This window comes from Leptopilina boulardi, unplaced genomic scaffold (assembly GCF_019393585.1).
Source record: "Leptopilina boulardi isolate dan_hultmark-lab unplaced genomic scaffold, ZJU_Lbou_2.1 LbouV2_291, whole genome shotgun sequence".
In the NCBI taxonomy this organism is placed as follows: domain Eukaryota; kingdom Metazoa; phylum Arthropoda; class Insecta; order Hymenoptera; family Figitidae; genus Leptopilina; species Leptopilina boulardi.
Genome location: NW_026137853.1, coordinates 353184 through 380617, shown reverse-complemented (window position 1 = coordinate 380617; position 27434 = coordinate 353184). Strand labels below are relative to the sequence as shown.

The 27434-nt window shown below is 22.9% G+C and overlaps 3 protein-coding genes across 8 annotated transcripts in view; 1 reads left to right on the top strand and 2 right to left on the bottom strand.

Annotated features, from left to right (window-relative positions):
* LOC127282218 (monocarboxylate transporter 10) overlaps positions 1-1752 on the bottom strand; it is a 68809-nt gene extending 67057 nt beyond the window's left edge. Inside the window, exon 1 of the mRNA XM_051306357.1 lies at positions 1502-1752. The gene's annotated coding sequence lies outside the window, so the exon portion shown is untranslated. The remainder of the gene's footprint in view (positions 1-1501) is intronic.
* A 5751-nt stretch (positions 1753-7503) lies between these two features.
* LOC127282219 (cytochrome b5 reductase 4) lies at positions 7504-18606 on the bottom strand. 4 transcript variants are annotated; one of them, XM_051306358.1, is made up of 11 exons: positions 18356-18606; positions 16387-16640; positions 10486-10656; positions 10294-10394; positions 10018-10195; positions 9460-9731; positions 9078-9300; positions 8489-8783; positions 7996-8082; positions 7763-7921; positions 7504-7584 (listed from the first exon to the last, which is right to left on the bottom strand). In XM_051306358.1, the coding sequence occupies exons 2-11, from the start codon at positions 16637-16639 to the stop codon at positions 7530-7532; spliced, it is 1794 nt and encodes a 597-aa protein (XP_051162315.1). In that variant the 5' UTR covers position 16640; positions 18356-18606; the 3' UTR covers positions 7504-7529. The 4 variants fall into 4 exon arrangements, with proteins under 4 accessions (XP_051162315.1, XP_051162318.1, XP_051162316.1 ...); XM_051306361.1 differs by lacking the exons at positions 16387-16640; positions 18356-18606 and adding exons at positions 11980-12238; positions 14345-14434; XM_051306359.1 differs by lacking the exons at positions 16387-16640; positions 18356-18606 and adding exons at positions 11980-12238; positions 14271-14393.
* On the top strand, positions 18100-27164 carry LOC127282220 (fatty-acid amide hydrolase 2-A). 3 transcript variants are annotated; one of them, XM_051306363.1, is made up of 11 exons: positions 18188-18221; positions 20254-20333; positions 20835-21122; positions 23349-23559; positions 23734-23937; positions 24347-24552; positions 24811-24953; positions 25175-25353; positions 25464-25853; positions 26281-26463; positions 26796-27164. In XM_051306363.1, exons 4-11 carry the CDS (start codon positions 23353-23355, stop codon positions 26892-26894), a joined length of 1611 nt encoding a protein of 536 aa, XP_051162320.1. In that variant the 5' UTR covers positions 18188-18221; positions 20254-20333; positions 20835-21122; positions 23349-23352; the 3' UTR covers positions 26895-27164. The 3 variants fall into 3 exon arrangements, with proteins under 3 accessions (XP_051162321.1, XP_051162323.1, XP_051162320.1); XM_051306364.1 differs by lacking the exons at positions 20254-20333; positions 20835-21122 and having other exon boundaries at positions 18100-18221; XM_051306366.1 differs by lacking the exons at positions 20254-20333; positions 20835-21122 and having other exon boundaries at positions 18148-18217.
* Positions 27165-27434: the final 270 nt, after the last annotated feature.

Here is a 27434-nt window from a genome sequence, read left to right as displayed (position 1 = left end):
CACATTTTCCCCGTATGTACATATGCTTCGAAAAAAATTGTCTTTCATCATTGGGGAATATATAAATATCGTAAAATATCTATCATAATATTTTTAAAATCTATCCTTGTCTTAAAAAATATGCTTTTCAATATTTGTTTGGATCAAACAAAATATTTATTTAAAACAAATATTGTTATTAAAATCTATTTTTGTCTTTAAAAAATGTTTTTCAGTATTTTTGTAAATAAATCTATTTCTTTGGTTCAAATAAATCTATGTCTTTGATTCAAAACAAATATATTTCTTTTGTTCAAACAAATATATTCATTTGATTTAAATAAATTTATTATAAATTATTATTATATTTATACCAAACAAAATTTTGTAATTTAAAATAAATATAGTTATATTTCTAGTTCTAAGAAAAATATTTCTTTATATAAGTCAAATCAAATTATATTTGTTTCAAATAAAGAATCGGGTATATAAAATCAGAGTGCCTATATAAAAAAAGGGTTTTAAATATATGTAATTTTATTGCCACATTTGAAATGAAATTGGCAGGCCCACATTGACATTGTGTGTAAAAATATACGAAAAAAAAAATTTGACTTCGAAAGAGAAGCAAGTTTGTGGTGCCTGCTTTTTTCCTCTCTCTCTCATATGGCAATTATCTACGTAACATTTCGTGTCAGCGTGCGGTTTTAAATTGCCGCTTGAGGGGTAACGTAACATGATGATCTCGTAAAAATCCTTTTTAAGGGTATGAAACATCTCGCGTAGCTATATATCCCCCTGGCATATCGATCATCGTTAATCGATCTGTCGTGAAACATGATAAAAAAAAAGAAAATTTTTTACAGAACCTATTTATGCATATATACCTATTATGTATAATTTTATTTATGCGGATGTAACCATATATATATGGTACAAGAGAACACATATTATTTGCGTCTATTATGGCACTTAAAAGGCACATTGTGTAAACTAATCTATTTATTGAAAAAAAAGTTATATCGTTCAAAATCACCGATCGGGGATTTACTCTCGACGATTTAAATAAAATTCGTTCGAGCAATTTACAGTAGAGTGGACGACCATCATAGCCGGTTGCACACGAGTTTCGTGACTAGAAATTTTACTGGTTTGACTCAAACTATTTTTCAAATCAAAGAAAGCTTTCAAATACCACAAAGTACCACTCATGCTTTTTCTTTTCTTCAATTTTCATACCTATATATATATATTCACATCGATATTTTACAAGAATAACATTTTCTTTGACATTTTTTCTTCCAAATTTAAGTCAATATAATAATATAATAATATATTAATATAATAATAATATTAATAATAAAAATAATGTTAAAAATAAGAATAATAATAATAATAATAATAAAAATAATAATTTATATAATTAAATAATATACAAAAATATATATATAGTAACAAAAAATATTTACAAAAAAAATTTTAATTTCTTCCAAATATTTTATAAATTATCAAATAAATTTACTTTTGTTTTTGTTGTTTTTCACATTCTTCGTCTGCGGTTTTTTTTCACTAATTAAAAAATAAACAAAAAATTCACTCTTTTGATGTACGAAAAATGTATTTAAAAAAAATTATATTAACATTAAATCACAATTATTATAATTATTTTTTTTTTAATGGAAATTTAAAATTATTTAACTTGAAGAATTAATTATTGTCAGAAAGAAAAAAATAAATTGAAATTTTGCTCAATCGACTGTCCGGTACGAGAGCGGTCGCGCGACTGAAAACTAAAACTGCTATATGCTCGCAGCATCCCTATCAGCGACCTTCCCCAGGAAATGTTAGTCATCCCCTACTCTCTGCTTTTCTCCATCTTTGGATCCTATACTCCCTGTCTCACCCTTCTTTTTTTTAATGTATACAATTTACTTCCGCGTATATCTGTCCCTTTGATTCCCTATAAGTTTTAATGTTTGCCAACATATGATAAAAAAAAATGGTTATACATTTTTTAGCAAAGGATCTTTGTTTTTTTTCTCTTCTTCTTCTTTTCACCCTTATAAAAAGTATATATCACTTTTATATTATGAATAAAAAAAAATGTACGAAGCAAACTTTATAAGTGCATTCTTAAAAATTATGTGATATAAAATCATTTTTATGTTCAAAAATTTACATATATTTGAAAATAAATATAATTTTCCAATTTAATATAAATTATACAAAAAAATTCAAAACAGAATGTCTGGTAAATTTTATGTTCTCCGCAGGGTACTTACTGACTTTTTTTTTAATAACGAATTTTAATATTTACGCAATTTTTAATAATCCAATAACAAGTATACGCACTTCTTAATGGATTTTCTATATACAATTAAAATAAAAAAGAAAGAAGAGAAATTTTAGAGAAAAAAAAATTATTTTTTTCATTAATAATTATTTTCTATTTTATAAAAATTATTTTATTATGTAAATAAAATAATAAAATTCCTTCTAAACATTTTAGTAAATTTTGATAAATATCCAGTTAGTAAACACCCTAGTTTTCTTCATCTCTTCAACTACACTTGGATAGAAAGCTACTGATAATTAATAGAGCCATGAAACAATTCTAACTGTATCAATTAATCAAAAATAAAGTGTCAGTAAAAGGTAACTGAAACATTAGTCATAAGATAATAATAATAATAATAATAATAATAATAATAATAATAATAATAATAATTCATAATTAGTATTATTATTACTATTATTAATAATATTATTAATTTTTTATTATTAATTTTTCATTACTATTATTATTGAGAAACTTTTTATCTGAACTAACAAAAATTGTTTATTCTATATCAGAGTATAGATTACCAGACTGTTTAGTTAAAAAATAAAATTTTTTTTCTGAGTGAATTAAGAAGGTTTGTGACTTTAAATTTGATATTCGGCAGAGAAGAAAACATGAAATTCATCATTTATCGACAGTTGATCATACAGAAATCTACCATATCTTCAGTCGGTAAGGAAGAAGACCTGAATTTAAGATTGACCTACTGTTGATGACATAATAATTTACCATATTTTCAGTCGGTAAAATTAAAAACATAATTTACTCTCTACCAACTGCTGATCACATAGAAATCTACTTTATTCTAAGTAGGTAAGGTAGAAAACCTCAATTTATGCTTGAACGAATACTAATAATGTAACAATTTACCTTATCTGCAGCTGGTAAAAATTAAATTGAAGTCTAGTAGACCGAAAATCCTTTAATTATTATTAATATTATCACTGTATTGTTATTTATTATTCAGAAAATTTTTATTTAAATTTAAAAAAACTTTTTTATTTTATATCAAATTATAAATTACTCAAACTGTAGAGAAAAAAGTCTTAATAATAATTAAATAAATTGTAATTAATTCTTTTGCAATCAATAACATACAAATGTATATAATAAAATTGACTTTAAAACGAAATGGAAGAGGATCAGGTGTCACGACCTCGGATTTCAGAAATAATGATGCTAAAGTAGGATAGTTATACTTGAAAAGGCTTGTGACTTTAAATCTGATATATACGTGACCCCTTAACGATCGCACAATGACTTCCTAAAAAGGACTTATTATATATAAAATAGAAGTTTTAATTCGTAAACAATGACTCAATCATTTATTAATAACAAAAAAAAATTACAAATAACTATCAATCATTGTCAAAAAAATAGAAAAAAAAATAATGAAAAAAATTTTTCATTCATTTTTTTTTCTACAGTAGAACCTCGATAAAACATAAACCTTTTGTATTGATTATTTATATTATTATTATTATTATCATTTTTTTCAATTTTTCTCATTATAGGGGGAAAATTTAGATAAAATAAAAGAAATGATGTTAAACAAAAAATATGACATTATATGTATTATAACGAATTTAAAAAATTGTGAAATATATTAATTACAAAGATTTCACGAGCTTGCAGATTTTTTTTCCCCTCTATCTCTCTCTTTCTTTCAATATAATATCATTAATTTTGCCAGTCGAGAAAAGTTCAAATTCAAACAAAATGAAAAGTTTCTACATTGCAATCTATGGGAAACGTTCATACGAAAATTTCTGCAAAATGATTGCATTACTTTTGCGAATAAATTTACTGCCGGTATATCCAAAGTTGGTTAATTAATTATTCACGGAACCGTAAATAATCTCTTCAATGTAATCTATAATCGTCTCTAAAACCGTTATCAAGAATATTGTCAGCATAATAATATTCTCATACTTGCAATCAAAATGAAAAATGTTAATTCTCTAATCATCGTATTAGAAAATTAAGTTTCATTAATATTTTATTTTTACTATTTTTATGATCATTATTATTAATATCATTATTATTATTATTATTATTATTACGTTTGTATTAAAAAATTAATCGATCTTTTTTTTTATTTACCCTCAAGCCAAAAATTAAAGAAATTAAAAATATTATTAATAATACATTTTTAACAAATTTAATATTAAAAATATCAATATTATTATTACTGTTGCAGTCGAACCTGTATAAGTGAGACTCTAAAAAGCCAAGAATTCTAGTCTCACTTATCCAGGTTCTACTGTATTATTATTTAAAATTAACCTACTATATTTCTAAAAATTAAACATTTTTAAATTTATTTATATTTTAGAAAGTATTTACATAAATAATATCTATTTTTGATATGAATAATTTAGATTAAAATATACAAAAAAAAATCATTAAACATGATTACCCGGCAACTGATTGATGAGAACATGAGCTTTCAAAACGGATCTAGTCGAGAGGTAGGTAATGCTCAAAGTTCTCTATATACAAATGAACTGTTACGAATATGAAGTGGTCAGTACACAGATTCACACACAAGCATAAATCAAAGTAGCAAAAAAAAAAAAAAAAAACTCGTCATATACGGCATATAATAGCTCAAAATATGATGGGTATCGGCTCTTTCTAAACAAAAAAAAAAGAAAAGAAAAAAACCCAACTATTGTGCAACTTCGTATTCAACGGTCATTGAACCAAAGATTGAAAGAATACAAAATAAGTAGTGAAAAAATTCTTGCATTTCTATTTTTAAATAATATAATAAGTAAAGAAAAATTTGCAAGTAACAAAAAAATATATAAATAAACATCAAAAACAACATATTATAAAATTGAGAATATTTTGTTATAATTTTATTCTATTATAAAAATTTATTTATTTAAAAAAATATATATACTATTTGAACCAATAATTTCTGTATTTGAAACAAATACAATTTAATTGACTAAAATAATAATTATTTAAAAATATTTATTTGATAACAATCAACTAACAGATTATTTGAATCAAATAAATTTTTTTTTTAGTCCAAGGATCTCAATTTTAGAATACATTAATTTTTTCCTTCCTACATTTAAATTCTACATTATAAAAAAGGACCTTCTTAACAAACTTTAAGAAAAATTCTTTCAAACTCTTAAACATACCCACACACAGACACCTTTCAACTTAAAAGTGTAATTCTAGCTTTATGTAAACGTGAAAAGCTCTTTACGAAAAAGCACGAGTTTCAAATTTCCAATACTTACTAGAATTTCTATTTATTTTATAAAAAAAAATTGATGTATTATATTCAGTAAAATTAGAATTATTTTCACGAAATTTTTTTACCATATTTAACAAAATAAACAAATCAAAATTTTCCTTAAAAAAAAAAAAGAACAAAGAAATACTTTTTAAAACAAATTTTTTTAACTTCCATTCGAGTTTTTAAAGCATTTATCAAAAATTATAAGTCGACTTATTGTGACGTTAAACGCACTACGATCAAAAAGTTTTATGATTGATTTATATCAACCTTTCCAGATTCCCACCCCCTAAAAAAAATAGCTCCGCAAAAACTTTTTCCGGAAATAAAGTTCTCCCTCAATCGAAATTGATTTGTTTTTCTTTTTTGAAAAATTAATTTCTTTTCAGAGTTTATAAAAATATATCATAATGACAAATTGTACATAATTAAATATAAAAACTATATAATAATAATAATAATAATAATAATAATAATAAAAATAATGTTAATAACAGTAATAATAATGAAATAAATAATTATAATAAATAATTGTAACTAACAAACAATAAAAATAACACATGTTTTATTTTATTTCTTTTATTTTATTTAATAAACACATAAATACAATGACCAAAAAACAATACATGTATACTAAACACACTAATAAATATATCTAAATATGTACAAATCTATGTATATATTTACACAATCTACATGTGTCGTATGCTTATTTATTTGGACTAATTAAAATTCCTATTTTTCAGGTAAACAAAAAAAAATTTTATGTATCGTTAGTCTATTTTTAGAAATATTATATATTTTAACGTCAATTTTCCGCCTAATTATAATTTTATTTTTTACCCCCCATTTTTTTTACTTTAAAACTTTGTGCACATTAAAAATATTTGTCCACTTCTCTTTAAATAATAATAATAATAGAATTAAATTTACATTATAAAAAGATATAATTTATAATACGATTTTTATGAAAAAAAATGTTCATTTCTTTTTCTTATACTCAATAAACTTTTATCGTAATACAATTCAAATATTTGTTTAACAATTTTTTGACAATTTAAATAAAAACTTTGAAAGTTAAAAAGTATATGTTTAAATAAATAAATAAATAACGTTAAAATTAATTATATTTTATTGTTATTTTATTTATTCATTTTTTTAGATATAAATTTAATTCAAGATAAAAGTTTTTTTTCAAGCAATTGTTTAAAACAAAACGATAAAAAAATGTAAGCATTTTTAGAATAATGATTGTTATTTTTTTCGCACTTTCAAAGAGAATATGGTCAAATAATTTATTAATTATACTAAAATAGATTATATACGATTTTTCACATTTATATTAACGTTATCGTGTTCCCGTAATTCCTCCAGGTACTTGTGTTACATTTATTTCACTATAAACTAACAAATTTTGAAATTGCTTTTAGAATAAGTGCTTCTGAGTGGTTGTCCATTAGAATTTTATACGCTACATCAATAAATTTATCAAATAATAATTATAATTGTAAAGCTCAAAAAAAAAAAAAATTTTCTATGAGCAACATGGAAGATATTTCTCTATAAAAAAATTAAAGAATTTTTTTATTAATTAAAATATCAATTAAATGATAAATTAACTTTATTTCTAGTTCCCATTATTTTCTGAATAACTTTAAATCACAGTTTAAAAAAAAAAACAAATATAAAAAGTTGTGATAAAAATTGTTCAGTATTTATTTTAACTTAAAAATTAATGGACCTATTTGTAAAAAACCTGAGAGAATGCTCACTAGAAGTGTATAATATTTTCACGTATTAATTTACTATTTATATGTATATATTGTATATTAAATTAAAAGTATTCATTTCTAAAAATTTGCGAAATTTTTCTCTTAGATACAGTGGGCAGACTTTTAGGTCCTTTTTTTCTTAATATCTCTAATTTTTTTTTTTTTTTTTGCCTTAAATTTAATCATCAAAGTCATGCATTTGCATTGAGTTCCATCCAAGATTTAACAGTAATCTGAAAAAATATTCACACTATTATTAAATATAAATAAATTGATTAATAATAAAGTTAGAATAATAAATAATAAAAAAAACAAATACACTAAAACTTGAGTAATTGAGACACCTTTGCGAAATCTCATCACTAATTCGAGTTCGAGTGTATTATAAAAAAAAATAAAAATACAACTGACTTTTTTGCAGTTTCCATAAAACCTCTTGGACCACATGAAAAGATACAAGCTTGCTGAACTGAATTGCCAATTAATTCTGACATTAGTTCACTCGAAATTTCTCCTTTTCTACCAGTCCAAGTATCATTGGGTTTTAACAATACTTGTGTTACTTTCAATCTAAGACAAAAAAAACAAAATTCAATATTTTTATGTATATAAAAACAACAAAAATTTATTACAACGAAACTTACTTTTTATCTGCAGAAACTCTTTCTAATTCTTTAGAATAAAAAATGTTGTCTTCATCTTTATTAAAATTAATCAAATTTACTAAAATTCTGAAAAGAACAATTTTTTTTAATTAATAAATGAAAATTTGTCGAAATTGCAATAATTGCTGTCATCAGGGACGACAAAATAATTGCCGTAATATTGGGAGATACGAAATATTTTTGTTCGTCCAATCCAAAAAGTACATTAAATAATAAATTATTAATAAAAATATATCAATCTTCAACTCGGAAAGATTGATACGTATAACTAATAATTTTAAAAAATACCGAGTGGTAAATTTATCAAATAAATAATAGAAAAAAATTCCCGTAGCACCAAAAATTTTATCAAATAATTTTTTTCCTTGCATACCTAAAGCAATTTAAATATAGCTATAAATTTATAAATATAAAAAAATGAAATTAAATAAAAAATAAAAAAAAAACTCGTTAAGATATTTGATTAACTCACACATTACGTCTGCAAAGTGCTCTTTGAATAATTCCAAGCATTGCAGTCAAACCAGTACCCGCAGCCAACATGTGAATTGTCGAGTAGATGTCAAAGGATTCGACTGTAAAGGTGCCTAGCCCACTACTCAAACTTAATGTTTGCCCTGGCTGTAATGCAGTCATGGACGGAGTGAGTGCGCCTTCGGGATAATTTTTTACCATGAGACATATACAATCGGACGTGTAATTTGGCGCCATATCATCAGGATGAAGGCACGGAGGGACAGGTGTATACATTCTAGAAACTTCAGTTCCTAAAAATTAAAAAAATATATATATATATATATTTTCTTCCCTTTATTCCAAATGAGAAGAAAAAATACAGTCAAACCTGGTTAAGTGAGACATTTTTTTCCCACTTAAAGAGGTATCAACCGGGAATACCGAGACTCAAAAATTATTGGAACAATATTCTCATTAAAAATGTATCCAAGTCTCACTTGACCAGGTTTGACTGTATTTTCGAATAAATGAATAAAAATTAATTTAAAAAAATTTTTTTAATTATTTTTTTCTGTAAATATAATTAAATATTTGAAAAACTCTACCTAAAACATTTATTTTAGCTTCTAAGTGTCGACCAATTGGAACAAGTTCCAAATAATCTTTTGCTCTTAGAACCATAAGATGAACCACTTTACAAAGTAAAGTATTACTGATGACTTCGTATTCTCTATATAATCTCTCCTTACATTTTCCCTTAAATTCAGTGGTTCGTGTACCATACGATTTCCATAGAGCTCCAGTCTTTTTTGTTAATATGAAATTCACCTAAATAGACAAAAATTGACAAATAAATACCCAATACTGTATTAGAAAAAAAAAATAAATAAAAATAATACTATATTAAAAAAAAGTAAAACCGTTTCTTTCAAATTAAATTAATTTTATAATAAATAATTTATTAATTATTTTATATTATGTTTATACCTCCATTGTTTCGTGATTTTTTGTCCATTGTGGAGGCCATTTTATATCGTCAGCTAATTGAAATTCATGACTAACAATATCTTTCTCCAAGTATCCAAAATTAATTGTTATTTCAATTTTCGAATCGTTTATTCTTGTTAATTGATAATTAGCCGCTGGATAATTAATCACTGACTGATAAAAAAACTTTATGGTGTTAGTGGTTTGTTTCCAATTCATTCGTACGTTTGGAATTGAACTGGAAGTCAATGCAGACTCATCTCTCGAATTTTCTAAAAAAACAAATTCATTTAAACTTTTTAATTACAAAAAAAAAATTTCATTTGAAATATTTTATCATTCTCAATAATTTTTTATGCATAAATCACTTTCATCAAATTTCTTCCAGACCATACATTTACTTAATTAATAAAATTAAATTATTATTATTATATTATTGTTGTTGTTATTATTATTATGATTATTTACAATATTTTGCTGAAAGAAGTAAGTACTGCTAAAAATATATAAATATAAATGAACATAGAAAATAAAATTTTTGAAAAAATTAGAGTTTACTTGGAAGATCAGGAATGATTGATGGAAGAACAAATTTATCAAACGCTTCATCTTCTTCTTTTTTATCACTGGCCTCTTTGTCTAATGCCAAAGTATGATCCAAATTGGAAGTGGATCGATTGAGCCTTCCAACAATGCATTTTTGTAGAATACTTTGATAATTTACATATGCGTGAATCTACAATTAAAGATCTACGACTATACATGAAAACAATTAACCAAATATATGACAAATTTTACAATTTATTATAATAAAAAAATGTGAGTTGTACATACGTTTTCGAAAATTTTCGTCGCATCTTTACCAACGCCTTTCATTAATTCCTCAATACCACCAGGATGAAATTTCATATAATGCGTTACATTAAATACTATTCCTAAAACAAAAAACAAACAAAAATATTCAATTAATTTTAAAATCAAATTAATCTAAAATTTAATGAGTTTTATGTAATTTAAAATAAATACCCCTTATTGCAATCCAGGCGTCATTTTCTTTATTATGTTTTGCTAATTCAGCCATTGTAACATCGCGAGGAATACCATCAACGCCAGTCAAGTCAATCCCAGTTGCACCCAATTTAATCCAATCCATGAGACTATAACCAGGACCCAAAGCAGTTTTATTACGTGGATTTCCTGTGAGAATAAAACAAAAATTTTTATTCAAGACATTGTCACTCAGCTAAAAATAAATGCGCTAAGAGATAATGAACTTATTGATTTTCACTATTTTATAATTATATAGAAAACATAATAGACCAAAGGCTTCAAATGTTGTATAAATAATATAAAAAATATTTTAATAAAATATCAAGATTAAAAAAAATTACAATTAATTGTAAATTAAAAATTTACAATTATATTTAAAACTGTAGGGGTTTTTTTTCTTTTCTTCCGTTCGTATATATTAGAAAAACAAATTAATTAAAATAAAAAAAAATTAATAATAATTTTATTATTAATATATTTTTTCTTGGTATTATTTCAACATTAGGAACCAGTGAAATAATTAATTAATACAAACTAATAATGCAAATTTATAATTTTACATTAAAAAAATTCATTTCTTTTTTAAATTTTTATTCTCTCCTTTTATTATAATATTATATATTTTTTGAACATTTTATCTAAACACAGAGAGAATAAATTCTCCAATGATGTGCAAAAACATAAAAGTAGAGCGCAATTTGCCCGGAGGGGATCGAAAAATATTCTTATTGACTCTTTCAGTTCCACTCTCGTCGAAATCTACATTTTTCTAATAATAAGACCATGTCGAATATATAATGTATGTAAAAGGAATGATGCAATTGTCAATAAATTTATGTTCTATTTTTCCAAATTCCCCTCAGGGTCCACAATTTTTCCCCGAATACGACAAAATTCTCTCTCTTTTTAAAAAAAATTGTTCAATTATTTTAACCACCATAATTTTTTTCCATTTCCACTACTAAATTTATTTATATTCTCTTTTATTTCCATTTTTATACACTCCTTATAAAAAATTGATTACTAACAATTTCTGGTAGGGTTTTTGTTTTATTTATATAAGATTTTAATTTAATAAAAAAAATTCTAATTAATCGCAAATTTATTAAATAAATAAAATTTATTTATTAAATAAAAAACATTTTGTTCAAAAGTTATTAAATAAATAAAATTTGTTTATTTAATAATTTTTTAAATTATTAAATGGGACAAAAAAGAATTTTCATTATTGAAAGGATTTTAATTTCTATTCCATATTTAACTTTTAATTTTTTTTTTTTTAATTTATAATAAAGAAAATCAGTCACAAAATAATAATATTGATATACAGAATTAATGTGATAAAAGTTTCTTTTTCAGACAAAGCTAATGATGTTTGAAAACTATTTTCAAATAATTGGTTATAAAAAAATAAAAAAAAACTATATACACGGCGACTTGACTAATTGTCAATTACTCTAATAAACTGACCGTCCTGAATCTGGAGGCCGAGGTTTTGTGGAGAGCCACCGTTGTGGTCCCTGGTGAAAGCCAAAGGTGCCCCACAGCACCGAGGCATTGTCTCATAGAAACCAAGCAATTATTGTCGAGTCCATTTTCCAAACGGAAGGACATTGTCGTGAATTAGTTCCTTTTTTCATCGGTAAATGAGAAAATAGGAGCATCCGGAAATCGAAGAATAAAACTCGTGATTCAGGAGATGAAGTGCGGCACTTCTTTCCATCTCATGCTATAATAACAATCAATCTTTTTTTTTTTTGCCTTCCTTTTTTTCCAACAATCGCTTTTTTCATCAAATTTCCTTTTTCATTTTCAATGCCCTATATCAATCTATTTTTTATGATTAATTTTTTTTTTATTTCCCATCTATGAAAAAATTTCTTAAACAATTTTATTCTTTATTTATAAGAATAATTTTTTACTTTATAAATAAAATAAAATTTTTCTAACTAAGAAGTTAGAATAAATTTTATATATTTTCATTTTATTTTATCTTTTCTTTTTTTCAAATTTTTTACCAAAAAAAATAAATAAAATATCAAATTTTCAATATATATTTTATCTTGAGACATAACAAATTTTGTAATAACGTGAAATAATCATGACAATCGTTTAAGTAATGAGTTTTCTCCTTCATTTGCAACCCCTCGAGCAAGAGAGTATTTCCCTTCTCGTTCACTATATATCCTATCATAAAGTTATTAAATCGTACCTCGTCATTTTAATTGTCCAATTATTTTACACCCTCTTCATATTAACCATCTAATTAATAAAAAAAAATAAATTTATAAAAAAAATAAATAAAATTAAAAACAAATTTTTTACTTTTCTAATTTTGATAAATTTTAAAAAAATAAAATTATATGAAAATTTTATCTATAATCGTATTATTTTACACCCTCTTCACATTAACCAACTAATTAATAAAATAAATAAAATTAAAAAACAAATTTTTCATTTTTCTAATTTTAATTTGGATAAATTCAAAAAAAAATAATATTAAAATTTAATTTTTAATCGAATGATAAATGATATATTAAAATCTTTACATATTATTTTATTTAATAAAAAGAATAATCAAATAATATATACCCACGTTAGTATATGAAAATTGTCCCAAGAGTCTTGCATTTCACATCCCCTGCTTTTTCCCTCACCTAACATAATCAGATTCACTATTTCCTCTCTAAATCCCACCGATAAAAGGATATTTTAAATTTAAGAATATAATTTTGATTTCTATTTAAAATTCTATCTATTTAATTAAAATTTAATTTTCAATTTCAAATATTTCAATTTTAATTTTTAATTAAAAATATTATTTATTATTGAAATATAAGAAATAATCTATTAATATAAAATATTTTAATATATATTCTTATTTTAATAATACTATGTTCTTAGTTCGAATTTTTTTTATTTCAATTATTTTATTAATATTCTAACTACATAAGAATAAAATTCATAAATTATATCCTTAAATATAGAAGAAAAGCCACGTATATAATATTCTTAAAATAAGAAAACAATTTCTTAAAATTAAATAAATTAATAAATTTTAACTCATCTCTAAATTTGAATTAGTAGAAAATTTTAACTAATTTTAATTTGTAACTCACTTTTTTGCTTTTGAATTAGTAAAATTTAACGAATATAGTAGAAAAAAATTTTTTACTATCAAATTAGTAAAATTTAATTAATTCGAAAACAAAATGTAAATCATTAATTCAAATAAGTTAAAATTTTTACCAATTTAAATTTAGAGAGAAGAGAAAAATATTTAAAATTCAAAAACTATTATTCACAAAAAAAAACTAAAAAAATTTACAAAACTAAAAGAAATTTCTAAAAACAAAAGACACCAAAACTAACAACTCCAATTAGTACTGATCACTCTTTCGGAAAACTCATTACTTAAACAAGAACTCGAATTAGAAGTGTAACGAAAGTTCCATGGAAATTGTCGTGAATGACATATTTAAAGGTGTTTGATGGTGCGATGGGGTTGAAACTGGGAAAGATAAATGATTAAAGCGGAAGTGAATTAGGCGAGGGCATGCTCGTTAAATGTCGTGCATATACGACACACGTGCTTTTGTCGGAAGCAGTGAGAGAGAGAGAAAGAGAGAACACGTTTATACGAGATATATTGGAATTTCTCTTTATAATCGTAACGGCATTATAATATACATGCAACAAAATATCCTATTTTTTAATATATATATATATATATATATATATATATATATATATATATATACATTTTCAAAATCAAACTCAATGAATTTTTAAAAGATTTTTTTCGCAAAAAATTTATCAAAAAAAAAAAACAAACAAATAATTGATATGTAACACTGGTGACGCGTTGAAGGATCGCAAGAAACTGCGCTGGTTTAATATCACACGGAACCATACAAACTCTCAGGCAGATAGATCAATATAGTAGCGCGGCACCGCTCCGACGAGCACCAGGTCACCCCGTTCGCGCGCTTTTCTCCACTACTATATAGTTGCAAGAGAGAGACAGAGAGAGAGAGAGCTTTAAAGCCACCACTCCTCTTTCAAAGTCACTCACTTCATAGTGTAACCCCCCCCCCTCAACCCCAACCGAAACCTAAACTTCAAAAGCCTCGAATTCCGAACCACAAACTTCAAACTTTAATGGAAAACTTACTTGTCCAATATGACATGAGAAGTTTCTTAGACATAGTTTCTGTTTTCAATAAATATACATCTATATATACACGACATGTTATATTGGTTTTATAACAAAACTTCTTGCTTTTAATTCAATTTCACAATGTTATATATGTACATACAAGTCATATCCTATAACAATTGTTTCTCTAACGAAGCGCAATTGTGCGACAAATAACTCGTTTCTTTTTTTTTTGTTAAATAAAATAGAGAAAACAGAATTCTTTTTAAATTAATTAAATGTAATTCTTATTTAACCGAATTGACAATTAATTTAAATTTTAACAGAATTTTTATTTTACTAAAATTTTGTATTTAACCGAATTGTTAATTAACATAACAATAAATTATAAACTGCAGTAAAGAACAAAATTTTATTTTACCGAATTGATACTTAAACGAATTGACAATAAACTATAAACAGCAGTAAAGAACAAAATTTTTATTTAACCAAACTGTCATTTTATATAGCATTTTTATTTTACTACAATTTTATTTAACCGAATTGCCATTTGACTAAATTATCATTTACCTATAAACTGTCATTAAACAAAATCGTTTCATAACCGAATCGAAAATTAAGGAAACTGAAATATAAAAGAATTTTTTTAAAACTAAAATCCAATTTAACCGAATTGACACTTGAACGAATTGCTATTTAACTAAAATCATATTTAACCTAATGACTACTTGCCCGAATTGTTATTTTACTAAAATTGTATTTAACCGAATTGACACTTGATCGAATTGTCAATAAACTTTTATTAAACGAAATTATTTCACAGCCGAATTGTCGCAATTAACGAAACTGTACATTATTTAATTGAATTGACAAATAACTACATATATAAATATTGTGATTTAACAAAATTTATTAATATTTAACCGAATTAATTACTCAATTAATTAATTTGAGTGAAATTTCACTAAAAGTGAAAATGAAAAGAATTTTTCTACTGAATAAAAAATCTCTATTTAAATAAAAATTATTATTGCGAATTGGAATTAATATTTAAATTTGATCAAACGTAATTTTGTAATTAAATAAAAGTTTCTATAAAAATTGTCAATTCGATTTAATAAAATTTCAATCAAATAAAATTAATTCTTTTTGAATTTAATAATAAGCATTAACCGTAAAGCACTGATTGGTAATACGAGCATATAACCGTAACGAACAATCCTTCCGGAAATTAAACAATAATGAGTTTTCAGACGATTTGGACAAATAGGAACCATTAAAATTGTCGATTAATCAAATTTAATGAATTTCCTAAACAGAATTCATGTTCTCTCTGAATTGTAATTTATTACTATTATTACAATAGGAATATTATAATTACTTTAATGGTAGTTGTATTATATAATAATTAATAATAAAATTAATAATAATAATAATTATTATTATTATTATTATTATTAATAACAAATTTTAGTAGTATCATAAAAATATTGAAAAATCACTGCTTAATTTTTAATATATATTCAAATAGTGAATATACACTGAAACTCCCGTTATTGAAAATCCCGTGTGTCTCAATAACAAGAGTTCTAGTGTAAATTATAAATAATCAATTTTTCATCATCTCTTGAGCATTATTATAGTTAAATAATAGACAAAAAAAATGTATAAATAAATAAATAAAATTAACTTTAAAAATTGTTTTTTAATGTACTTACCGGTAGCAGAGCCTGAAGATGTTGGCTGTATATTAAGTTTTTGAATTCCATCATTGTACGATTGTTTAACACGAACAACACTACTTGGCAATAAAATTGTATTTTGCACTAAAAGACTCGTAGGGGAATTTAATTTCATGTCACTTTTTTTATTCTTATCCGAAATGTCTTTCTTGTCTTTAACCAGATTGGGGGTGAGAAAAGGGTCGACTTTTGACCCTGTAGCATCTTGTTGCGCACTCGAATTTTCCATCCTGAAACCAAAATTTCCATATCGTGGAAGTTTCCCTTTTACACCCGATTTCATTATTGCTATATATAAATATATATAAACAAATTTTTTTTGCAAATAAAATTATAAAAAATAATTTCTTAACCCTTTGCGGTCAAATTTTGGTGGCCGCAATAAAAATTTACGCGCTTTTCGTTGATATACACATTATATATATTATTATACATTTTAAGGAAGAATTGTAAGGACAGTCAAAACAAAAATTAATCCAACTTCACATTTTTAATAAAAAAAAAAAGTATTTCTGTAAAAGTGTGGGAAATTCAATTTTTAACACTTTTAAAGTTTAATTTGTTTTTTTTTACATTTAAAAATTCTGAAGGTGAAATAACTTTTGTTTTGAATGTCTGATTCTTCCTTATAAAAAACGCATAGTATGTATTCTGTAAAAAATCGCCAAGGGTACCTCAAAGGGTTAAACAACGAAAAACCCAAAGTCGTTTTTTTTTTAAAATAATTAAACAATATAAAAATAATACTTCTTTACTAATAAAGTTTTTTCCATTTAAACAAGTTTATCAAATTTAAAAAACTAATTATATTCAACAATAATTAAAACTGAATAACATTTCTAAAAAAAGGCTCTAATTAAAACAAAAAACTCCTTTTAGTTCAAATATGCTTTAATTAAAAACCGTTTTAGTTAAAAATTGTTTGAATTGAAGAATATTTAAGCTCAAATATATTTTAATTAAAAAAGTTGTTTACGTTTAAATAATATTCAAAATTTAAATTGAAATTAAATTTAGTTTATGATTATGTATTTTTAATTAATAAATTTATTGAAATTAATAAAAAAAAAATGATGAAAAATTTAATAAAAATTTAAAATTTAAATAAAAAATAAATATAATAGAACAATTACTATTATTATCATTATAGTAAATGACTCACTTTTACTCACTTATGATCTTTGACTATAAATAAAATTTAAAAAAAAATTTTTTTTTAATAATAACTTTTTATTTTGGTAACGTTAAATGAAAATATAATGCTAAAATAGAGCACAAGATGGCAGCAGTTACTGAAGTGTTACCGACCAATTTTGCAACTTCAAGACATGCGCATTTTAAAAACAAAATATATTTGCAATTTACCTATTCTTTCAGTAACAAATTATATTGTTCATAAAATAATGAAAAATTAAAAAAAATTCTCTTCCTTTTCTTAAAAACAAACATTAAAAACTAAAAATATTGTTTTTCAAATAAAACAAAAATGGTTTTTTTTTTTTATTAAAATTCATATATCAAGAACAGGACTAGTCATCGATTTTAACAACTAACGCTCCATTGAATCCGAACATCATATAAATAATGAAAATTATTATCTCTTTTTTATCACAAAAAAAAGGAAAGAAAAAAAAAATTCAATTTATACATTTATCATTATGTTGATGACAATATTTAACATCGATAAAATTTTTCTCCTATTACATATATTATATCAATAAATAATTTTAAATTATGGTTAGTTATTACTGATCAGGACTACGAGAAGGTTGTTATATATTTTAAGCAGTTAATATATAAAATAAAAGTAGGTAAGTCTATTTTATGAGTGATAAAAAAAATCAATGTGAGTCATTTTTTTTTTAAACTGACGATTCTAATAGCGATTGCAAATATTGCATTTTTATAAACATAAATTTTATAACCAAGTCATAAAAATCCTTACGTGTGCGAGTCATTCGTTGAGTATGTTAACCTCAAATAGAGTTTCTCTCTCTTTTTTTCACTTTAAAAAAAAAAATGAAAATATCACATCACATTTGTTGTTTCAAAGAAAAACATTATAAAAATTTTTTTTTTAATTAATGAATAACAATCGACTTTATATGAAAAAATATGAGGAACAAATGTTTATTAAAGTCAGATTTACTCTATCGTCGCACTGAAAGGCAAACCGTTTGATAGACGATAGCAATTCTATTCACACATACATAACTGCCCTCAGGGACGCATTTATCTTCAAAAAATCAATAGAAAATTTCATTTTTATTTATTTATTTTTTTTTTTAAATAAAAAAAAATGTATAAATTTTTGCGCGCGAAAAATGTGTAAATTTATTTTTCCCAATTAATTTTAAGGTGGGGTTTTTTTAAAAATATTTTTAATGTAATTAAAATTTTATAAATATTTGTTAAGTCATTATTTCAAAATTTTTATATATGAGGAAAAGATTTTAAGAGATTTTATTTTTCCTCATTAGGATTTATATATAGATGGTATAGTGTACAATAATGCATATATATATAGTATTACATATTCATGAGTGTAAGACATGCAAAAAGTATAAAAGGGAATATAAATCATATAATAGTCCTTTTAAGCAATTTGTAAATAATTAACAAAATAATAATGCGTTAAATTATTATGTATAGGCTCAATTAAATTTTTATATAAAATTTTATTATAATTTTTATAAATTTTCTTTGTTTTATTTTATAAATTTTGTTATTTTTAACAATTTTATTTTGTGAATTTTCTATACTTTATATAATAAAAACGTATTAATATTATTGTTTTTGATATCATTTTTATTTCGAAACGGAAATTTATAATGAGATTATTATACAATAAAATTTGCATAAATAATTTTCATTTATAAATCATTAATAACAAAAAAAATAAAATAAAATATATTAACTTGCTTTCTTTACATTTTCAAAACAAATAATTGAATTTATTATTAAATTATTATAATACTGTTAAATTAAATAGCAAATTTTTCTTTTCCATAAAATATTTATTGGATTTAGATAAGTATTTCTAATTTTATTTATTTATAATTTACGGACAAGATCCATTAATAAAATATACTATTTATGTAAAAAAAGAAATGTTAAAAGAAATTTTTAAAATATCCGAACTTTAAGCATAATAAAAGCTAAAAGATATTCTTAAATTTAAAATAAACTTTTTTTTCACTATATAAATTTCTATAGAATAAATATTATATTTGTAAATAGTGTAATGTAAATATGGGTATCTCTGGACAAGAAACAACTATTTTGTATTGCCAAAGGAAAATAAATTATATTCTAATATTATATTTTTGCAAATTTTAATTTATCTCATAAAACTATCGCGTTTCTTTAAAGAATTTTTTTTTTACATTTTTCTCACAGAACAAAAAAATGCATTTGCAAAGTGATATAATTATACCATTTTAAATGGTATTCATCTTCTAAAGTGCAATTTCAACTTTTTAAAAGTAAAGTGATATTTTCATTTTTTTTTTTTTATAAATGACTCCCTTTTATAGAAAAAAAATAGAAAAAAATGTGAGGGTTGCGTGATGCATACTCTTATAATAATAATAAAAAAAAATTCATCTACTTGAAATCAATAAGGCACTCATAAAACTATTTTAAATATTAACGACTTAAATTATGTAAGTTAATAATTTTTCACATGATGATGCTTTATTGAACTGAAAGAATAAATAATATTCAATTTTCTAATTTCCATATAAAATTTTAAACATAATTTTTTATAAACAAAATAAATTTTTTATTTATAAAATTATAAACTAATGAAATTCGTGTAATATATTTTGAATGTTAATATAGAGAATAGCGGGCGCATGATGCCAGTGGTAAATTTGGAATTTCCTATTCATAATCAACCGCATTCCATACATTTTACAAAAGTATACTTTTAGCTATTTATATATCAAAAAAAATTATAATTAATATAAATTTTATTTGCTTCGAAAAATAATTTTTTGTTTGCGAAAAAATTGCTCACAATTAAAAATTGTTTTTAATTTAAAAAATTAATCTAAATATCACAATTTGCATTCTTAATGATAGCAGATTAACTTTTTGTTTATAAATTTAAAAAAAAGTTGATTATTATAAAAAAAAGATAGAAAAACAAAATACGTTAGATGATTAATAAATTGTTAATTAATTAATTTAATTCAGTTTCAAATTAAAACTTATTTATAAATTATAATATTATAAATATATAAATAAATATTAATTTACAATTAAGTTAAATAACAATTAAATAAATTAATTTATAACTGAATAAAATAATTTCAATTTAATAATATAAAAATAAATTTAAATAACGAAAAAAAAAATTGTAGCAAAAGTAAATTTGCAAAAAATTTGCAAATTTTATTAAAATTCTCAGTCTTTTATAGGTTGACAAGGAATATAAAAATTCGACGCAAACTATAGATAAAAATTCGCTATATTCTTCGCGGTAATCGGCCAATCGCTCTTCTTACATATAGAAAAAGTTTTCTATATAGTTATACAAGTAAAGCCTAATGTACTGTCTCTCACTCACAGTCAGTCAGTAAAGTGTTGTGCCGGAAAGAAGAGGCACCGGAACATTGTTTCAATGATTTGTAATTTAATTTTCTCAACATTGTGATATTGTTTATATAAAAAAAAAATTGACAATTATAAAGGACATCTTGGAATAGGTATCTATTCATTGTTTTTTAATATTACGCACTTTCAATAAACAAAATATATAGATAAAAAAACAATTGTAAAATTTAAAAAAAAAAAAAGAAAGAAGTTTACATCCTTGAAGTTAAAAACAGGAAATGTAAATTGATATTGCAAAAAAAGGCTCACTTTAAATGTGATTGAAGAATAAAATCACTACATATTACGAGCCATTTTGAAAAAATGGAAAAATGAAGAAAAAAAAACTTTGTATCAAATTAAAAATGACACCGCCTCGTTGCGGAATTGGTAAAAGTACCGTTAAATAAAGACCAATTATTATTGATAGCAGTATTCCATTAACAGACAGATGTGTCAATCGAATTAACAATTTGCTTATATTATTGTTTATTAATGACAATTTTTCTTTCTTTTATAAAAAATTAATTCGATTTAAAAATAAATTTTGACCAAGTCAAATATTATTAAACTTAAAAAAAAACAATTTAATTAAGTCACATGACATAATAACAGTATACTCAGAATTGTTTTAATTGTTTTAATTGTTCACTAATTTTGTCAAATGATTTTTTAAGACCAATAAAAAAATAATTTAAAAAAAGTAAAAATAATCTAAAACAATAAAAAGGTAGAAAAATAAATAATATTAAAAACGAGAAATGTCAACATTATTTTCTTTAATACTACAGTTAAATAAATAAATAAAATTGAGTAAATTTTATTGTTTTACAATGTATAATTTTGTAAAAATACAAAATTTATATAAAACTCATGATTTCGAAGAAAAGTTTTTTTTTTAATTATTATTAATAATTTAAAAAAATATATATTTGGATATTGTATAAATAAATATTAAAAACAAATTTAATAAATTAAATAAGATAGTATATAAAAATGTAAAAAAAAAATTTCCCCTTTAAGAAATATATAGTGTGTCTAAAAAGTTTTCCGCCCTTAATAAAAAAAATTTTTTTTTTAAGTAACCCTGTATAATATGATACGATGATAAGATAAATAACTAAACTTTTTTAGTTTTATACTTTTGTAGTTTAAGTGTATATATACGTATATCTAAATTACAGGTAGATTAAAATATCTTTCGCTTAGCAACTTTCGTATTTTTTCAAAATAAAAAAAAAACTCTGTAAAAAAAATGTTTGAAAAATTTCAATTAATTTTGCTAATTACAAAAAGTAATAATTAACATTATCTTCAAAAAGGAAAAAAATTTTAAAGAAAATAAAAATATATTTCTTCAGTGAATTTTCCGTGTACTTAAAAATTATTGACTTTTCTCGTTTAATGTATATATTTATATATCAATGAACTTTTCCTAGATTTAATCTACTTTTTTTAAATTAAATGTTGTGTTTCTAATTATATTTTTTAAACTTAAGAGAAAAAATAAATTTTTATATACCCTTTTTCTGCAATTATCACACGTGTGTAAAGTACTTAATTGTTTGCTTAATGGATCATGTATTTATTTAACACACATTATATTTAAACAAAATTATTTTATCTTCAAGAATTAAAAAAAATGCATTTTTTCCGAGGTTGAAAATTCAGAAAAAAAATAATAAAAGAAACACTTTTAAAAATTATTCTATAAATTTTTTTAATTGTTAATTTAAAATTTTTTTGATATATATATCAAAACATGAAATTGTTGATACAAAAAAATTTCTATAAAAATTAGAACGAAACAAATTGAGTGAAGAATCACAATTTGGCCAGTTTATGACAAATTATTCTTCATTCGTTCATTCAATTACAACTAAACTGCTGTTAAAGTTAAACGAGGTCGTCTATTTTATTTGCTTTGAATACATATAACATTCGTCTTATATTTCAGTGGTTAGCAATATTTTCTTTCGTTTGATATCAAATTATATAATTTTTCCAATTGATAAGCCACCACCCTTGAAAGTTACAATTTTACATAATTTAATTATTATAATAATAATTAATTAATGTTTATAAATAATGAATAGGTATAAACAATTAATTATTATATTTTTCTTTTACTAATATTTAATTAATTATAATAGATTTTAATTAATTAATTAATTAATAATTATATAATTAATGATATAAACGAAAATAAAAATAAAAAAAAAATTATTATAAAATATTTATAAAATATTTTTTAATTATAATAAATGTTTTGAAAAATTAATATGTATTTTTTTTCTGAAGAACAATAATAATTATTTTCAAATTCTATTTAATTTCAGCTAAATGGCGAGTAACGAAAAGAAACAGGAAAAAATGAAAATCATTGGGAAAATATTGTCTGTGATTCATAAGCTGATAGAATTTATAGTGAGAGGATTATTACTTTTAGTTGCATACATAAGTGGTCCAGCGGAAATGCAACCGCCAATTAAAGATTTAACACTTTTACACAGTGCAACAGCCTTAGCAACAAAAATTCGCAACAAACAAGTAAGTATCATTTTTACACAGTAAAAATAATTGTTAATTATTATTAATTTAATTAATTTTAATTATTACTTATTTTTATTATATTATTATTAACTATTTAATTAATTAATTAATTAATTAATAATAATAATAATTAATCAAACAAGAAAAGAGCCAATAAAATAAAAATTTCAGCTCTCGTCTGAAGACGTTGTACAATCATACATCGATAGGATAAGAGAAATTCAACCGATATTAAATCCAATGGTTGAAGATCGTTTCAAGGAAGCAATAGAAGATGCGAGAAAATGTGACGAACTATTGAAATCACCTAATTCACCTACAGTTGATTTTCTTGCTAAAGAAAAACCTCTTTTTGGAGTTCCATTTACAACAAAGGTGCTTTTATGGTTTGCAATATAGGTACAATTTACTGACGACTTACATAATTTGCACTTTTCATATATATATATAATAGTTTGTAGCCCCTATTTTTTTTATCCCACGTGACATATTACAAAAAAATATATATAGCAAATTTATAAAATATATAAAAAACATGTCACATGGGATATATATATTTTCATTTAAAAAAATGCTTGGCATGTTAAATTTTTAGAAAAAGATAACGAATCCAAGAAAATTTGAGCATGTTTTTGAAATTATTAAATTAATTAATTAATTAATTTTAAAGTATAGAATGAATGTAATTAATTAAAATGACGATACAGAACAATAGACGTATCATTTATAAAAGTAAAGAAATTTTTAAATTAAATTATATAAAGAAATTAATTTTTTTTTCCAGGATTGTGTAGCTATTACTAATATGAAACAAACAGCTGGTATTGTATGCCGTAAGGATTGTATAGCAAACGAGGATGCAAATGTAATTAAATTAATGAAAAATGCTGGGGCTATACCACTTGCCACGACAAATGTATCGGAAGGTGCAATGTGGTGGGAGTCTAGCAATTGTTTATATGGAACAAGCAGAAATCCCTACAATACTAGGTAAAAATTTTCATAAATTTTCTTTATAGAAAATAAATTATTATTTAGACCGAATTTTTCATATAAGCGAAAAAATTTCCTTCTATTCGAATTTTTATTTAACCGAATTCACATTTAATCAAACTCATATTTAATTGAAAGGAATATTTAACCGAATTGTCATGTAAGCAAATTTGTTTCTGTTAAATTTTTATTTAACCGAATATTATTAACTAATTATTATTTATTATTAATTAACTTTTTTTTCTTAACTTTTAGACACATTGTTGGAGGTTCGTCAGGTGGAGAAGGTTGTCTGCAGGCTGCTGCAGGTTCTCCATGTGGTTTAGGTTCAGATATTGGAGGATCTATTCGAATGCCATGTTTTTTTAATGGTATTTTTGGACATAAACCTTCCAAAGGTATATCAATTTTAATTGAGTCAAATTGTTCAAACTATTTTAAACTAAATTTTACATTATTTAACTTCGTCAGAAGCCGAATACTTTTAAAATGAGTATACGGCTTCTGACGATGTTAAATTTAAAAAAATCATAACTTTTATAAACTACAATGAAAATCTAATGTGGAATTTCAAAGAGAATTGTTAAAAATTATATAAAATGTTTTTTCCCCCTAATAGGAATTGTTTCAAATCACGGACAATATCCTAGTACACATAATGATCAACAAGACTCACTCCTGGGAATTGGGCCAATGTGTAGATATGCTCAGGATATGCTTCCAATTTTAGAAATAATAGCCGGTAGTAATGCGGAAAAATTAAATCTACGTTCAAAAGTTGATATTTCAAAGCTCAAGGTAAATATTTTTTTTGGACACGAATTTTTACTAAACATAATGAAAAAATAAAATCAATTTCAATCTCTATTCAGAAAAATTAATGGAAAAAAATGGGTTTTTTTTTACAGTTTTACTATATGGAAGATAATGGTGGTCAATTTTTGGTATCGCCAGTAGATCGTGAAATTAAGGAATCAATGACAAAAATTGTCAACTATCTTGAGAAAGCGCACAAAATAAAAGCAACAAAAATACAAATTAAAAAAATGAAAAAGAGTTTAGACTATTGGATGGCAGCAATGACTGGTGGTGATGGAAAGGATTTCTCCTATGAATTATCAAATCGAAAGGGTCAAATTAATGTTTGGTGGGAATTGATAAAATGGTTTTTTTTCATGAGTAATCATACATTAATTGCATTATGTACAGCAGGTTTTGAGAAATTTAACATGAAAATAGGAAGTGAAAAACATACAAAACTGATGCAAGGTGGAAGGGAACTCTATCAAGAATTTAGAGTAAGATTTTTTTTTCATTTTTAATATAGTAAAAAAAGAATTTCTTATTTTAAGTGAGAAAAGTAGTCTTATTTTCAGTTATTAACATTTTTAAACATTCTTTAAAATTCTGTTAAATTTCTATAAGGGACTTTATAATTATGAAAAAAAATATATTTTCTACATTATCATTAATAGTAACGAGATATAATGTACCTTATCAATAATAATTATTCAAGATTAAATTATATGCCCTTGACAATGTCAGTGTTTGAAGACCAAATGATTAAATCATTATTTACATTGAAATTACTCTTCAATACGTATATCATATGACAAAATATTTAATTTACATCAAAATATCTAAAAGTAAAATTTTTTAATTTGAAAAATAATTATTTAATATTTAATAATTTAATTATTAATATAGGTAATTTAATTTTTTTAGGATATGCTAGGAGAAGATGGAATTTTCTTGTATCCAACTCATCCAACAGCAGCTCCTTTGCATCATGAACCACTTATAAAACCATTTAATTTTATTTATACAGCAATAATAAATGTTCTTGGATTACCAGCAACCGCATGTCCATTAGGTCTTAATAAACAAGGACTTCCCATAGGCATTCAGGTAAAAAAAAATTACTAAATTTTTTAATAATAATTAATAATACTAATAATTTAAATTTTAATAATAAAAACATTTCTATAAATTTAATTAAAATTTAATAATAAAAATTTAAAAAAAAAATCTTTTACTGTTAAAATTATTTTTTGTATTTAAAAATACAAAAATATGAAGTTGGACTAACTTTTGTTTTGACTTTTTATAAAAATGTTACTTAAAATAAGACTCATTTTCTCCCTTAAAATAAGATCCTTTTTTTTAATATTATTAATTAATTTTTAATTTGTTCATCCCTCCATTAAAAATAATAAATATGTTTATTTTTTACAATTCAGATAATTGGTGGTCTCAATCAAGATCGCCTAACACTAGCAGTTGCCGAGGAATTAGAACGTGGATTCGGAGGCTGGGTTCCTCCATCAATAACGGCATAAATATCATAAAGTTATTTAAATTTTCAAAAACTTCCTACCACTCAAATAGAAATAAGATATTGAAATTTTTCAACATTAATGAAATAAGCGATAAAAAAAAACGTCTGACAATTATTTCTATTTTTTTAAACTAAACTCTATTTTTACGATTTTCCTACTTTTGTTATATATGTACCTATTAAACATATATAAATATTTAACATATTGTACAAAAACTGTTCGTGATAAAACTGATGCCTTTAACGTGTGAAAAAAATCTATTTATCATAAGCGTGTTTAATTTTTTAAAGACATGACAAATTTCGAGAAATATATTTAAATATTTTTTACACGTATGAAAGTATTTCAAATAGTTTTAATAATTATTTTTAATTATTTAAATTTGTTAATCATAATATAATAATAATAATAATAATAATAAATATTATTATTATTACATTAATAATTAATATTAATAATGATTGTAATTCAGAAAAAAGTTCTTGCCACTAATTTTTCTGTAATCTTCAAAAAAAAAAAAAAAAAAAAGATGTCCATGAA